The 16,355-nt window shown below is 25.9% G+C and overlaps 2 protein-coding genes across 2 annotated transcripts in view; one reads left to right on the top strand and one right to left on the bottom strand.

The window, feature by feature from the left end:
• The window catches only part of LOC129965852 (T-complex protein 1 subunit zeta-like), a 20,123-nt gene extending 17,542 nt beyond the window's left edge, over nucleotides 1-2,581 (top strand). The window contains exons 9-11 of the mRNA XM_056080088.1: nucleotides 735-974; nucleotides 2,049-2,121; nucleotides 2,230-2,581. Coding sequence (XP_055936063.1) covers nucleotides 735-974; nucleotides 2,049-2,121; nucleotides 2,230-2,308 — 392 coding nt within the window. The 3' untranslated portion in view covers nucleotides 2,309-2,581. The remainder of the gene's footprint in view (nucleotides 1-734; nucleotides 975-2,048; nucleotides 2,122-2,229) is intronic.
• LOC129965853 (tectonic-like complex member MKS1) lies at nucleotides 2,580-16,355 on the bottom strand. The gene is made up of 16 exons (XM_056080089.1): nucleotides 15,910-16,355; nucleotides 12,551-12,704; nucleotides 11,084-11,194; nucleotides 10,069-10,175; nucleotides 9,870-9,989; nucleotides 9,580-9,695; nucleotides 9,286-9,331; nucleotides 7,733-7,769; nucleotides 7,594-7,650; nucleotides 7,461-7,503; nucleotides 5,833-5,895; nucleotides 5,682-5,746; nucleotides 5,500-5,557; nucleotides 3,570-3,677; nucleotides 3,354-3,487; nucleotides 2,580-3,085 (listed from the first exon to the last, which is right to left on the bottom strand). Exons 1-16 carry the CDS (start codon nucleotides 15,984-15,986, stop codon nucleotides 2,996-2,998), a joined length of 1,386 nt encoding a protein of 461 aa, XP_055936064.1. The 5' UTR covers nucleotides 15,987-16,355; the 3' UTR covers nucleotides 2,580-2,995.

Genomic DNA, 16,355 nt, shown 5'->3' with positions numbered 1-16,355 from the left:
TTGTTTGAAATAAAGGAAAAGATTCTATTAATTATTTTGCATGAGAATTCCGAAAGTGAAATTGCACAACAAAAAGATGACATGATCACGATTTGATGCATAAAAATAAGTTTTATGAAGAAGCATGAACTTCAAAATTATGCATAAGACATTGAAGTGAAATTAAACACAACCTTGGCAGGCCAAGTGGTTTCCAAAGACAATAGTGCATAATTTTTTGAAACTGGTTTATGAATGAATTTAAAATAGAATATTGTGTTCTTTCCAGTTCTGTCAAAATGCCAAAGTTGGGTGGCTGGTATTCTCTTCTAACAGTTTGGATAGTATTCGATCTGTCAGATGAATAAATGTATTTCTTATTATAGTATTGTCCACTATTATGGTGCTAAATTTGAGAAGTATATATGCTTCAAAATTCATGAATGATAGATGTTGAAAATAATTAATCTACAAAGTATTTTGAATCAGATTAACAGCTAAAGTTAAAATATATCAATATGAAAATATGTGCATTATCTTTCTAGACTATTTTATGGTTAATTAGTGGTTTTATTTTAAATTTAAATCTTGATATATTTATGATAAAATATTTCAAGGAAACATGATATATTTAGCCAATTTTAATGCTTATTAATTTTTAATTATGCTATATATTTTTTTATTAAGGTGAAGTATTACTTGTTAACACTGTGTAATTGATTTTATGTATTTTTCCTCAATTTTCTTTTCTAAAGGGTGCCTCGTAGCAGGAGCAGGTGCATTTGAAATTGCTGCCTATTCTGCCTTATTAAAATACAAATCGCAAGTGAAGGGACGCATGCAGCTGGGTGTGCAAGCATTCGCAGATGCTCTGCTAGTTATTCCCAAAACACTTGCTGCAAATGCAGGCTATGATCCTCAAGAAGTTATGGTCAAGTTGATCCAGGAATATAATTCTGCTGAAGGACAGCTCATTGGACTAGATATAGAAACAGGTCTTGTAGATAATTTAAGCTAAATAGCAAATATATAATATTTTTTCTTAAAATGAATATCATAGTTTTAAGTACTCAATTAAAAAATAATGTTTATTATATCACTTACAAGTAGATGGATACTAGGTATCCATTCTAAAAATAGCAGAATTTTTTTCAGAAATACTTTTTTTTTTGGTTATTGAAGTACTTTAAAAACTGCAATCTAATTATTATCCCAATCAAAGGTATCCTGAAGGAAGCACTAACAAATCTTTCTCAAAGTAGTCATTGGAATGGTCTGAAATAGTCATATTCAAAGCTTTTTTACTTGCTGCAGGCATGTGGAAATTCACTGACAGTTTAGAAATTGGATGTATAAATGCATCTGTGTATAAATGCATTTGTATTGATTAATATCAAATATACCCTACAAATAATTGTTAGGGGTAGTATACTTGAAAAATAGTTTCATAACATCAAAGTCTCACCCCCCCCCCCCTTTTTATTAGAAGCAAATTTTCATTTTCAAATATTTAATCATACATAATCAGAAAGACAATTTTTGTCGTTAATATTGGATTACTTTAAGCTTTTAGATTAACTGAAATGACTGAATTTTTATCGAAAGTATGTCTTTGTTATATGCTGGTATTTCTGTATCATTAAAAGTTACTTATGTAGTGTAATGTTATGTTTTCAAATTATTCTCATCTTCAAAAAAATGTGGTATAAAATTATATGTGTATAAAGAGAAATTGTGTAGATGCAAGTTTGCAGTAATATTGAGGTAGATGATGAAAGAACAATTTTGATTCTCATTTCATATACTGAACCTAAAAAAGGGTGTTAAAATCCATTATATGAATGCTAAATTAGTTATCTTGTCTTGGAGGTAATGAAAAAAGGAGAGCCAGATTATTAAGAATTAAAATGAGTTAATCTTTAACTAGGTATAAACATGTGGAAGTCATAGCTATATTTAAAATAATTTGAACTATCCCTTCAACACTATTTTTTTAAATCTCTATTGTTAGCTGATTTATTTGTGCTTTTAAAAGGTGTTTAATACTAAAATTAATAATTATTTTGTAGGAGAACCTTTAGTTCCTGAAGTTGCTGGAATTCTTGATAACTACAGGGTAAAGAAACAATTGTTATGCTCATGGTAAATATTTTTAGTATTTATTATGAAAAATTATGTAAGGCCGTTTTTTTTTTTTTAATTCCGTGAATGCATAATTGAAAAATTGAATAAAATCATTTTTCTTTACAGCTCAGCTATTGCCGGAAACCTGTTGTTAGTGGACGAAATTGTAAGAGCTGGCCTCACTTCTATGAAAGGACAGGGCTAAAAAAAGATAACTGCAATAACATCAAATGAACAATGCTTCTATTTTCTTTACTTAAATGACTGACACAAGATATGTTTTATTAACTGGAATAATGTGATGCTGTGCTTGAATCAAAAAGTATCTCAACTTATTGTTTTATATGAACTAAGCTCTTCTAACAGTAATTTTGTACAAGTTTTCTAAATAGAAAATTAAGCTTAGACTTATGCCTTTTCTTCATTGTTCATTATTTGTCTGTCACAAGCATTCATGAATAAACATCTAGAATAATTAGAGTGGCTTATTTTTTGAATGACAATTATTATAGGAAGAATAAAATACTTCCATCGCATTTATATAAAAAAATACAAATGAAACTTTTTAAGAAATATTTTATGGGGGGGGGAAATGAACTGCAAACTTTTTTTGCCAGATATTCACTTGAACATTATTCTAAGGTGAATGCTGACACAGTGCTTTTAAGGCTTATATTTTGGATGTAATATTATTTGGCACTTCTTGTATATCAATATATAAACTTGCAAGAATTCTGCATTCATGTATCTCGTTGAATATGGTTACCTCTGTTGCAGAAGTGAGTTAATTAAAATACTAATCACAAATCCATGTCTAGGTAGTTGTTCAAAACAATCGCACCGCACATTATAGAATATTTTAATACAATCATTTGTCATAAAATGGTTGATGTCAACATTGAGTTTGCTGAATTATAGATGATTTAAGAGTAATTACTCCACTTGAAATGGTTTGGACACCGTACTTGGATAGTTGTGAATCCTAAAAGCAAATATTAAGGTATGAAATAATATATCATGGTTGATTTCTCAGAATTAAAAAAAATAAAGAATCATGCAAGTGAAGAAAACTGAATACATGTGTTTTATTTTAGAATAGTTCTGCTTATATCCTAAGAACATAATTTAAAAAAATATTTAAATTGCTATATAAAAATCTCAACTCTTTCAGAGACAAATATTAATTCATTTCAGACATTTATTGATTTAAAAACCAACCAATAGGAGGAATTTAAGTTAGAGAAAATTACCTTAGTGTCTTTAGGATTAATTATGTAAGAGAGGTCATCTAAATGTGGCATTCCTCCTATAAAAAAGTTCTGCAACTTGTGCTTAAGTGTGCTTGGCTCAATTTTCCATGTACCAATATCTTGAGACATCATTCCTAAATGAGAAAATAAATGAATAAATAAAGCCAAATACTCCCCTGTTTTGTAATATATTCGAGGAGGAAACGCAGTAATCACCTGGAATCAGTGGAATGTCTCCGTATCCATATCCTTCATTACGAAAATTTCCCCAGTAATCTACTGCAGTGGCTTCAAGTATAATTTTCAATGACTCTCCACTAAATTCTGAAAATATTTAATTAAAATTAGAGAATTTATAAATAATAAAATGGAATTAAAAAGTATATTTCTTTAAAGAGCAATATTCAAATTTTTTTAATTAAAATACTTCATTAAGATTTATATACATTATATAGCTAAATACATTTAAAAACAATCTATTTTTCTTATTTATGAAATATCTATAGCAAAATAACTTAATAGTAGTTGAAAGGTATCTTTTTATCCTAATTTAATTGGATTGTCAATTCACAGTTTTATAAAATAATTAAATATCTTTTAACAATTTAGTTTTGAAAAATTCACTAGCAGCCTTTGATGATCAGATGTTCATCCACCATCTGTGTATTTAAAATTGGCAAAATGAAAGAACCACCCTCAAATATTGTACTAATTTTTATATAAATCCTACAAATGGTCATATTAATTTCATATCAAATGAGTGATGCCTTGTCTTAACCATTATTGGTTTCCAAGAGAAATTTGAAAAGCGTTATACTTCAGTACTCATTCTGTAATAAAATTATTTATAATTCATGATGGAAGATAGTCTTTTAAAAAAGATTGTTAGGGTTTTTCAGTTCAGTTTCTAAATAAGATATTTAATGTACTGATTTTGCCAATTTTTATTTCATATGAAAATTTATGATTTCTAGATGATATGTCATCATGGATCATCCGTTCTTAACACGTCCATACTGCATAAAAAAATGCTGCAAAATAAAAGACAGTACCCCCCCCCCCCAAAACACAGCAACTTCGATTTTGACACACTGCAAGCATGACTAACTATTTAGAATACTCTCACATTCTTATGAAGTCATCATTTAAAATAAAACTTACTTTTATTTTGATGAGATATATTTCATAAAAATTCTGAATTAATGTCAATATGTTTGACTATGTCAGCAGTGATTAATTACATCTTATAATGATAAAATAATTGCAACAATAATACAAAGCTGCATACTAATGATAAAGCATTTGGATTCATTAGTTATATTTCAAACTAGTAATTCATTCCCAATGTGGAGGCTGAGGTTTATGTCAGTTTTGATTTTGAAAAATGTCTCAAAATAAAAAGTATTGATAGCATATCTAGGGGTCGTGAGCTTTCATATGAACCAATTATGAAATCAAACCAGTAATTTGGGCTAGTTCATCGATTTGCCCTTATTCTTTTAAATATGTAAATGGCAAGAAAACTAAATTTGTAGTTCAATATTGCTTCAAGATTTTCTTAATATTCATGTAATGTCATTATGAAATCATGGAAGATAAGTTATTTTCATTTAATTTGAAATAAGCATTTCTTTTAACAAAGCACTATTGCCTGCAATATTCAGTGAAGCAGTTACAGAAACACTGAATGAGATAAAAAATATGGGGGTATGCAAAGTAGAAATCCTCTTTTCTTTTATAATGGGAGATTGTTTTAAATTTATGCCTAAATAATTACAAATTTTTTTTTTTTTTTTGCTATTCTGTCATCACTAAGCAATTATTTCAAGAGTATATTATACTAATTAATAGTATTTATAATTACACCAAGATACAATGTTCTAAATGTACTACTGTAGATGCACTGAATTAATTATAAATCTATGTTTCAATCATTATATTGGAATATTCTAAATGACACAACAGAACTATTTAATAGTGCTTATTTACACCTCCAATAGAGAAAATATATTAACAAAAATAATTGAGCTATGTTAGAGACAATTGTATTTGTAAAATAGTTCATTCAAACTAATCTTTTTCAAAAATAATAATACAGAAATTAGTTATTACCATTTATTGTAATTATATTAATTAATTTAATTACCATTAATATTTGCTGAAATATCTATAGAAAATGTATATCCATAATAAGCCACTGCAGACTGAAAAAGACAAAAAAAAAAAAAAAATGAATATTATTTACATAAATATTCTTATTGTAATAATGTTCTCATATTAGTAACAGTCATTAAATGCATTTTAATCAAACAATAATAAAATACTTGCATCATTCATAAGTTTCCTTCTACATGTCTCTGTGACACCCTCTAATGTATTTTCTGAGGTACAACCTATAATGTGAAAAATAAAACTAGTATTTTTAAAATCAAGTGACAAAAAGTGTAAAAATAGCACTAATCTAAATTTTGGCTCTCACCTTTTGGAATTATGATGAGGTAATGAATAAATATATCTGGAGGTGAGAAGTTTTTAGCAGAAACTGAAGGAAGAAAAAAAAAATTGCAAACACTGTTACTAAATTATTTTTACAAAGTAAATAATTTTCCAAAAACTTTTTAACTTAAAAAAAACAAAGTACAGCATTTTTAATGAATTTATGAAGGTGGAAGTTATAAAGAATCAATTAAAGTTTGAAAAGAATCAGTTAAAAAAATGAAATATTCATTTATATCATTTTAGTGTTTACATTTTCTGAATTAAAAAAGACATACATATGAAATGCTGCTACATATCTTATCACAAAAATACCCATGCAGATATAAGAAGTTAACTTATTTATTGCCATTTTCCTTTAAACAAAGAAGGCTTGAATATAATTATGTTTTTTAATTAAAAAAGTAAAGCAAGGCAACAAAAAATTAATTACAATAAACGATCTCATATGAAAAACAATGAATTTAACAAAAGAGCATGAGGTCTCTCAGAAAATGAAGTAGCTTTAATCATAAACAAAAAAGAAGCACACATGAGAAATGATAAATAACAGGATATCATACAATTGTTTTGAACCCATTTTTTCATTCTTAAACAGTAATCAGTCATTTCAAACTTACTTAGTAAAAAATAGGTACATAAGATATTCTTTAAAATTTAAATATGCAAAAAAAAAAAAAAAAAAAAAAAAAATGAAAGATTAATTATTCAACTTATGGTGTCAGATTTCCTACTGCAAAACTAATCAGAAAAAAAAAAAAAAAGGAATTAACTGATAATACTTAATTAATAAAGAAGTTAGCTCACTTCATTGTAATTGTAATAGATTTTCTCGTACTAATTTTTTTAATTGTTTGTGACCTACATCTCAAGAAAACATAACACAGCCACAGTATTGAAATAATTGTTAAATGTTGATTCTATCCAGATTTTAATGTGAAAAGCAAAAATCAAAATTAGGCCATGCTAAAAAATCACAGATGACAAAAATGGTATTTTCGTCCACTGCTTTATAGTTTCAGAATGAATGTTTGTGTTATTTGGAAACTAATTATTTAACTTTTAAAGCCCAGTTAATTAAAGAAATATTCAAAATTCTTGCACACTAAAAGCACATTTTCACAAATCTTGTATGCCAAGACTCAATATATATTCGCAAATTTTAGTATCTCTGAAAGTTTTAAATATACAGCAATTAGTCCTAATTTAATCATTTGTAATGAAATTGAAACTTTTGCTCTACTATTTAATCAAATGTAATGTACAAGCTGTAAATCATTTCATATGTATTCAATTAAATTTTATTTATAAGCTCCAAATAATTCCATATGTAATTATTTGAATTATCTAAAATATTCACATATTTTACTTGCAACAGGATATTTATTCCCTTTTCATTTGAATTAAAAGAAGTAACATGTATCACAGAACAAAGAACTAAATTAAAGAATTTAATTAATAATAGGATGTATTGTGAAGAAAATTTCAATGTATTAAATCATATGTTTTCAAAAAAAAAACACAATTGAGCTTGCAATAATAAAATTGAGTTTTATATTGCTTTTATGAGCAATTTCAAATACAGTATTACTAATTTTGTAATTTACTTACCAATTTCAAAGTTTATAACGAATGATGTAGTTTCTGGAGGAAGCTGTAATGTTTATTATTATTTAATTATAAATTTTAGAAAGCATATAACTGAGATTTAACAATTTAAGGGAAGGGGGAAAAAATAAATTGCCTTTATAAATTCTTCTCGAATTGCATCTTCTTTTAATTTCCTTTTATACAATGCAATCTAAAATGAGAAAAATAAATTCAGACCTGGTATGAAGTGTTTATTTACTGAATTTAAATCACAAAATAAAGAAAAAATGTACCTTTCTCATTAAGTTTTTTTCTCTTTGAATTGCAGAGCTGTTCCGTAAAGAGAAACAGAGATTTTTAAGAAATGATATGAACAATAATATGAAATTGATAAAATAAAACTAAAATTTATTGCATATATTTTGGACATTAAAAATATAAACTATGCTTCTCTCCCCTTCATTGCTTGTATTATAAATCCAAACAGTACTACAGCATTTAGAAAACAATTTTTATCATCTTCACTATATGTTTTAATACATTGAATGATTTAAAAATAGAAGATAAAGGAATAAAGTAAAAATTTGATACAATAATCTTGGGAGATAAATAATAAATACTACATAATGCAATTTTTGCAATTAACTGGATAGAAATTTCATCAAAAGTTTTAAATAAATCTAGTATTGTAAGAAATAAAATGCATCATCATATTTTTAGAATTCAGTTTCAATAATTTTAAATAAATTGCAAAAATGGTACTTGTTCCATTATGTTTTCTTAAATAATTAATTACACGTTTATTGAAAAATGTCTTTCTTTCAAATGCAGAAATTATCTAAATAATGAAAAAGACTAAATGGTAACAATATTTTTAGCATTGAATTTTATCAATGACTCTTTTTACTATTCAAATTTTTATATTTTCTGATAATTTTTACTACTTGAATTTGTATATTTTTTGAATCCAGTACAGTATTCATATTGTTAACTTATTCTGTATATAAATTAGAAACATACATAAACACAAATATTTTTCATGTGGGTGTAAATAAATAATACGTAGGTCATAATTTTACAAAAAAATAAATAAACATTATTGTTTGAGTAGCATTTAAAAAATTACATGTATGAAAAATAGTGTTTTACAATCAGCATATCTGTCAACTAACATACATCAAATTTTAGCAATAATTTTAAAAAAAATCTTGAAAAATGAAAATAGTAATAAAAAAATTTTATAGCAAAAAAAAAGTAAAGAAATGTTGTAGCTCATTTTCACAGATCCTATGTTTATCCTACTTTCTGACAGCACATTGACACAACATTGAAGTTCTTTTAATCTGACCACTGAATTTTATACAGCAGTATTATTAAAATTTCTCCCAAGTTTCTCAAAAGCATTTTTATTAAATGCTTTGTTTTTTTATTACAATAAGAGCCATTAAAATAAATCTCTACAAATCATTTGTGCTTATATCATAAACCTCATTTTTAACTGAACTAATGAATGTTCAAAATTTACAAAACTGATAATAAGTAGTAAACACCTATCAAAATCAGTAATTTTTTTTATTATTTTTATCGTACTAAGAATTAATCATATATATAAAGAAGAAGAAATCTATAAAATCCTGAATGCATATTTATGTAAACCTAAACAATTGATCAAATTGCAAAATTTTAAATTTGTAATATCTCCAATCAAATTTTATCAATGAGACGTAAAACTATTTTTTGAAAACATTTAAGTTTCAAATTAAATATTCATAGAAACATATTTTTCTGTATTCTACAATAATTTTATTAATTATCTTTAGGGAAAATATCTTTAAAAAATACTTACCTTTTTGGTACTTTTGACACATTTTCTATTTCATATTCAAAAGTTTCTAAAAAATGTATGAAACATTTTACACAAGAATTTACTAAAAAATCATTTTTGCTGAGTTATAAAAATAATATCAACAATTATCAGTGGAAATTATGTTTGCGATGAAGTAATAAATTACAAGCCACAAGTTATGCTTTGTTTTCTTTTGTTTAAAGATTCAATTTCCATCATGAATAAAAGAATTATGAATATGAGAGAAAAAAAATCAATAAAGTCAACAATAGAATAAGAAAAATATATATTCACCAGATCGACTGTTTATAAAAATATATGATTTTCTTTTGCTGAAATCCGGTATAACTGTCAGAGTACCGTGATCGTCAACTTGTAAGAAACATAAATCTATTTCTTCAGTAGCTGCACTATAGTATAACAACAGAAAAAGGTGAAATTTCTTGCAAAAATAAAAGAATTTCTCAGAGTTACATTTATATACTAGTATTTGAATAATAAATTAACATCCATAACATTAAGACACTTAAATTATTTTTTCATAGGCTAATCATTTCCATAAATAATATTCATTAATATCATACCCATCTTCAAAGAATAATGCTGCCATGATAGCCATTGACTGACCTACAGAGACATAAGTTTCTTTCATATTGTTTTTCTCTTTGATGATTCTTTTAATGCTTGAAAATAATGGTTTTTGCCTAAATGAGAGGACAAAATTAGGAACTGGGGTTAATCAGATATTATAAAAATACCTTAAATAAAATGAGCTCCACATACCATGTTTCACCATCCAGAAAATAAAGTCTTGTCTTAGGCTTCATTTGGCAGATTTGAGTTTCAAGGTGGGTTGGTTTTGATGAGGGATAAGTGTATGTTTTAGTATTCTGAAGAGGGAAAAATATGTGCATAAATAATGAATGAATATTTCTTTTCAGAGAAGGGGGATGGATAAAAAATAATGAAGAACTGAACATCCAGTTATTTAATTACCAATGCACTTAGAATAATATGGAAATTATTTATTCAGAAATATATTTATTTGGAAATTTGGAAGCAATCAAATCTTTCAAGCCATTACCATAAACTGAATTTTCCCCAAATTAAATTTAAAAAAAAAAAAAGGAATGTGTGTGCATGATAAATTTAACTTATCCAGATTCTTAAAATTTATGAGTATTTAACTGCTGCTATATGACTTCACTTTGCTTCTGAGTTATCCAGAATTCTGGTTTTCTCATGCTTTGCAAGATCATATTTCTGTAACAATGAGGATAAAGCATTAGTGCATTTATGTGGCCTTTTAAGTTGAAATATTATGAGAAGAAGAAAGTATAACTCTATGCTCTGGAAGCTATCAATTCTTGTTAAACTGCTAATGACAACTGGAGACAAAAAAAAAAGGCATATTATGCCTCTAATACAGTTTTCCTCACTATTAACTACGTATAAGGATCAAAAAAATGTTCACCTCATTTTTCTTTCTTTCTTTTTTTAAATTTCTAAGGAAATAAACACATGAAGAACTCTTTAATCAAAACATTTCGTTGAATTTTTAAAAATAATTATTAAAATCATTCTTTATTTAAATAAATATTTTAATATAATAATTATTTTAATTTATGATATTAGAATTTAAATGAATTAATTTGAAATATTTTTGTTTGCCAACAATCAATGTGTTCCTTATCTGTTTTTTATCCTCAAGTCTTTACAAAGAAAAATGGTTTAAAAAGTAATAAACTAAATTATTATGAAGAATAAAAAAATTCCAGAAAGAAGTTTCATGAGTTACCTTCCATTGAGGTGAAAGAATATCATTATCGTCATGCGAATAAAGGTGTATAGTAATAGAATCCTTTTTACTAGAACTTGCATTGCCATCAGATGTATCTTCAGGTGCATCCTACAATAAAATATGAAAACAGTTTTAAAATGTCCAAAACCGGTTCTGTTTTGTTTTTCGTTCTCTAAATGAAAATTTAATCTTCATTACCATTTTATAAATAGTCTTAAATTTTTGAGTATCTCTTTAATTAATTAATTTTGCATCACAGACAAATCATAACAATTGAAAAATTATCAATCGTTAGTCATTACAAAAATTATCAAATATAATTAATATTCATGTTTTTTTTTGTTTTTTTTTGTTTGTTTGTTTGAGTTCATCTATTATTGCAATTGCAGGATTTAAAAGTATGATATAATTGTCATTCCCTATTCATTATTAAAAAAATAAAAAACATTTATTTTGGAGAAAAATTGAATTAAATACAAAATTTGATGCTATAAAATAACACTAAGCACTATCAATTTTTTTTGTTACTATAAACACTTTATTTTTTCATGATTTATTCAACGAAGCAATGCTAAGAAGGAATGTATGTAATAATCTAATATTAGTACCTAGTATTAAACTATTTTCTCAAAATGATATAATTATGCTATCTAATTTCACATTTTCATACTTTTCCTCAGATATAACCTTTCTATGACTTTAATAAGAGCTTCTTAGCCACACTCGCTAATGAAATCATTGAAAACAACATCAGATTAATAAAACTTTCTCAAAACACCACTTTCAAATATTTCAATATTTGAAATAAAAATAGTTAACAAAATCACCTTAATTTAAAATGTTTAATTAAAAGTTGTGAATTAATTGCTATAATTTTATTCATTTTAAAAATATTTTCCAGTTTGAGGATCACAATAAAAATTTTCAGAATATAATGCGGGTGAGACATGAAGTTTTCTTACGAGAAAAAAGTTCAAGAAGATTTATGATTACTTCCACATTATAACAGAGCCTAAAGTTTAATTGCCAAGCAACAAAGAAATATCATCCAGGGAGTGGTAAAATCTCATTAAAATATTAATAATAAATTAATTTTGTAAAATAATGGTGGCAAGTTTGGCTTAGTCCTAAGATTGTCAAGTAAACTGATGAGGGAGGAATACTATAATAATAATAATAATTTAAAAAAAACATTTTACTACATATATAAGTCAAAAAGACTGCTTTTGTTGTTCAAAATAAGTTATCTAAAATTGCATCTAAATGTTGTATGAGTTGTGCATAAATTATATTGATATTTTGCTATCAGTATACACACTAAGTCTACCGTACTAAGTTGTATTTAAACAGACCAATTGTGAATAATTTTATTCAATTTCTTGAAAAAGAATATGCATGATTTTCATAAATCATTTCACAAATGTTATCTTTATGACTTTTCAAAAATAATTTTCTTATACTTACTGTCTTCTCAACCTTTTCCTGCCACCTAAAAACTCTTTCAGCTGATATAGAAGAAGATTTCATTAAATTAACTAATTCAAGTTCATTTGAATCACCAAAAGCCAAAGAGTCTTTCTCAGTGAAACATGCATTAGCAATTTTTCTCACTTTTACTCTGAAAAGAAAGACAACTAATAATGTTAAACTATCAAAATATAAAATAAAATAAAGAGCTGACAAATCAAACCTACTTTGTTAAATAAATAGATAAATAAAGCATTCTATAAAGAGTAAGAATATTAACATTTAAATCTTAATACTAATTAGGAAAAAATAGAAAACATAATCCAGATGTTAAATTTATATTAAATAACAGTGATATCATTAAAACAGAATAGTGAAAAAATATGCATCATTGAAAAGTAATAAAAATGACAATTATTTTCAGATAGAAAAATGAAATCAACTATCCAAATTTTGATAAAGAGCAAGTAATCTCTTTATGAATAATTATCATTAATATGCATAATATAAGTAAAAAAAAAAAAAAAATCAAGTTTAAAATTGCAATTAGTTCCCTTTTTTTTTTAACTTTTTATTTCAAGTAGATTTTTAATTAATAGCTAACTGACTGGAATTATTTCCTGTTATATTTTAATAATTTAAATAGATACTCTATGCAAGAAATAAATATATTTCAAATTGAATGAAAAATAGAACTTATGAATTAAAATTTAGAATTTGATTTTTTAAACCAAAAATTGAATGTTGGGTAAAAAAAAATGTATTCATAACTATCTAATATATGTTTATATCAGGAAATTTAATACCCCCCCTTTTTTTATAACTAATTGACTTTCTTTTAGCAAACTTAAGCAAGGAAGAATAACATAATTTTAAATTACCTGTGATAATTTTATATCATTACTGTATAAATATATCATAATGTTTGCAGATTCTAAATTCTTTTTTATTAGCAATTATGAAACATTTTTAAAATAAAAAAAAAAGAAGAAGAAACTTGCTGTCTGCTTTATTTGCAGATTAAATATTTCCTTAAAGTTTAATGAATTAAAATACTTAAATTATTGTTGTAATTTTTTTTTTTTTTTTTTTTTTTGACAAACAAAACTTTCTTGAAATTTTACAACAAAAAGTGATCAAATTATCAGCTTTCATTATGAATTTGAACAACCAGTTCACAGCTGAAGAAAAAGATAATGATCTTATTCTGGTAATGTAGTTCTTATCTAGCAATTTCTTGTAGTACTTTTTAAAATTGCAATAAAAATCCTTACAATTCTTATTGCAAAATTAAAAGGCATTTGTTATGATTTCTTGAAGACCTTCAAGATTGTGAGTTTTTGAACAGTTGGCAAGAAATTGGGTGTTAATCTGAAGTCTTAACAGTTGCTTTCTCTTAATAACAGTAATGAAACTAAAGAAATGGTCTCTCCAAAACATTATTACATATTCTCTAACTAAGGTATTCTCCGATTGTCCCAAGCATAAAATTGGCCTTAGGTAAGGTCATGAATGCTATGAGTGAAATTTTATTTTCACATATGATACTTGTGTGTTTTGTACTAAAGTACTTACATATTAATTGCATAATTTAAGTGGATGTGCATGAATTAAGTTAATTGCATGAGTTAGACGAATTACTTGCATATTAATTGTATGGTTTTTATAGTTGAATTTTTACTGAATCTAGAATGAGATTTTAAAAGATTATTTTTTTGGGGGGGGATAGGAGGATTATTAATTGTTGACATTCAATTAATACACAAACACACACACAAAAAAAAAGAAATCAAATATTTATTTTGGGAGCTATTATCTAAACACTGAAACCAAAATTTGACACAAAACTTCAATTGTACTTATAAAATCATGTACCAATTTTCATTTATTTGAGCAATTTTATTTTTTAGCAAATGAATCAACATGCATGTGAAATCACAGACTGATGATAATCAACCTTTGAGAGATTTAGTTCAAAATTTAATAACAAGTTACACTTTAGATACTAAAAATGTAACTAAATTTCATTTATCTAAATCGTAGGTTCCCAAAGTGGTCCAGGTGGACCCCCGGGGGTCCATAGGAGACCACACGGGGGTCCACATAGACGTGAAAAGAAAACAAGGGTTCACAAATTGTAAGTGGGGGTCCACGAAAAAATTTCTAGTTTTCATAATAAAGAACAAAAATTTTGGCTTGGATTCATCTATCAACGTAGGTAGGTAGCATCATTCACTAGGTAGGTACTCAGAAGTATTCAAGACTCAGTTCAAACACAGAATTAAATAGAACAATAGATAATAGTACAAGTGTACACCACATATCGAGACTTCCAAAGTGCCGCCCGCTCGTCCGGGATGCTTGTTTAGACCTGCAAAGGGATGAAATGCGACTTGAGCTGTGCTACTTTTTTGAAACTGAAAATGTGCTACTTTTTTTTTTTTTTTCTTCTTAACACCCCCAATTTAGGGATATATTTTTTAGGAGTTTTGAGAATATAGTAGAAATGTAGCAGCACAGGGTCTACTGAAAATAGTAAAACTTTGAAAGTGGTCCACGAGAAAAAAAAGTTTGGGAACCTCTGATTTAAATTATTATGTCTTTCAATAATGGCTTTCACATGCATGCAAAATAATACACAGACAGATGGTTAATCCCTGGATGGATTTAGTTATAAATTTGATATGGATTATATTTAAGATGCTAAACATGTGCAAAATCTTTATGTTTTTCAGTTATCATATTCACTTGTATATAGACAGACGGATTTCCTTTTAATGTTATTTGTTCCAAATTTGACAGACATTTACAAATTTGATGTAAATCTCATTCAAGTTCAAAGTATCTTTTAGTTATTGAATTCACAGATGGACACAATTCTAAATATATATTTTTCATAATCAGGTAAGTCTAAAATTAGGAGGTTCATGAGTTAAAACTAAAGAGCATAATACAAATTTTTCATTAATCTCTGCAAAATAGTAGCAACTCATTAAATATGTGGTACAGGATACAGTTATGTAGCAATATTTTGCGATTTAAAAATTATATTGTCCTTAAAATCTTACCGTTTGACTATTGTATCATATAAAAATTTTTTTTTAGGCTATACATTCAAATTTCATGTTCACATGTGTAGATTATTATATTTTCTGTTTGTATAGGAAAAAGTAAATAAATAAATGAATGAATGAATAAAAAAATAATAATAGATTTTTGCTACAATTTGCGTCATATTTACAAAATATAATGAATATTATATCTATTTATTTCTATACCTAATTTCACAATTAAACACAAAAGTTTTATGTTGAAGTTAAGTGTTATCATTTAAAGCAAAATATCAAAGCATTTACTTTATTTTTAGATTTGTTATCTTGTCTTCAGTTCTATAGACTCCAACTGGAACATCTTCACGAAGTGCATTTTCCATATTTAAAGAAGCACTATAAATAAACAGTTTCAAATTTCAGAAGTGATAAATGGAAATAACGTTATATTGGGATGATTGATTCACAAAGAATGGCGAGATTATTATCATGTGTCTACAGCAATAACAAAAGACTAATTTTATATTATATTTACATGATTTTTCATCATTTTCAGTTATTAAATTTTAAATAGCATGGGTAATCTTTTGTTGCTATGGTAACATTTCTTTCAGTCTTGTTGCCATTTATATTTCCCTTAATTTTCACTTTCAGTATTTAATTGTCTGTTAGATAGGCATATAGAACAGTGTGAACTTGGTTAAAATGTATGAATTGATGAGATTGATATTAGCTATTTTATATTCAATTTT

The sequence above is a fragment of the Argiope bruennichi genome, chromosome 4 (assembly GCF_947563725.1).
Source record: "Argiope bruennichi chromosome 4, qqArgBrue1.1, whole genome shotgun sequence".
NCBI classification, from domain to species: domain Eukaryota; kingdom Metazoa; phylum Arthropoda; class Arachnida; order Araneae; family Araneidae; genus Argiope; species Argiope bruennichi.
This window is presented reverse-complemented; position numbering and strand designations above follow the sequence as displayed.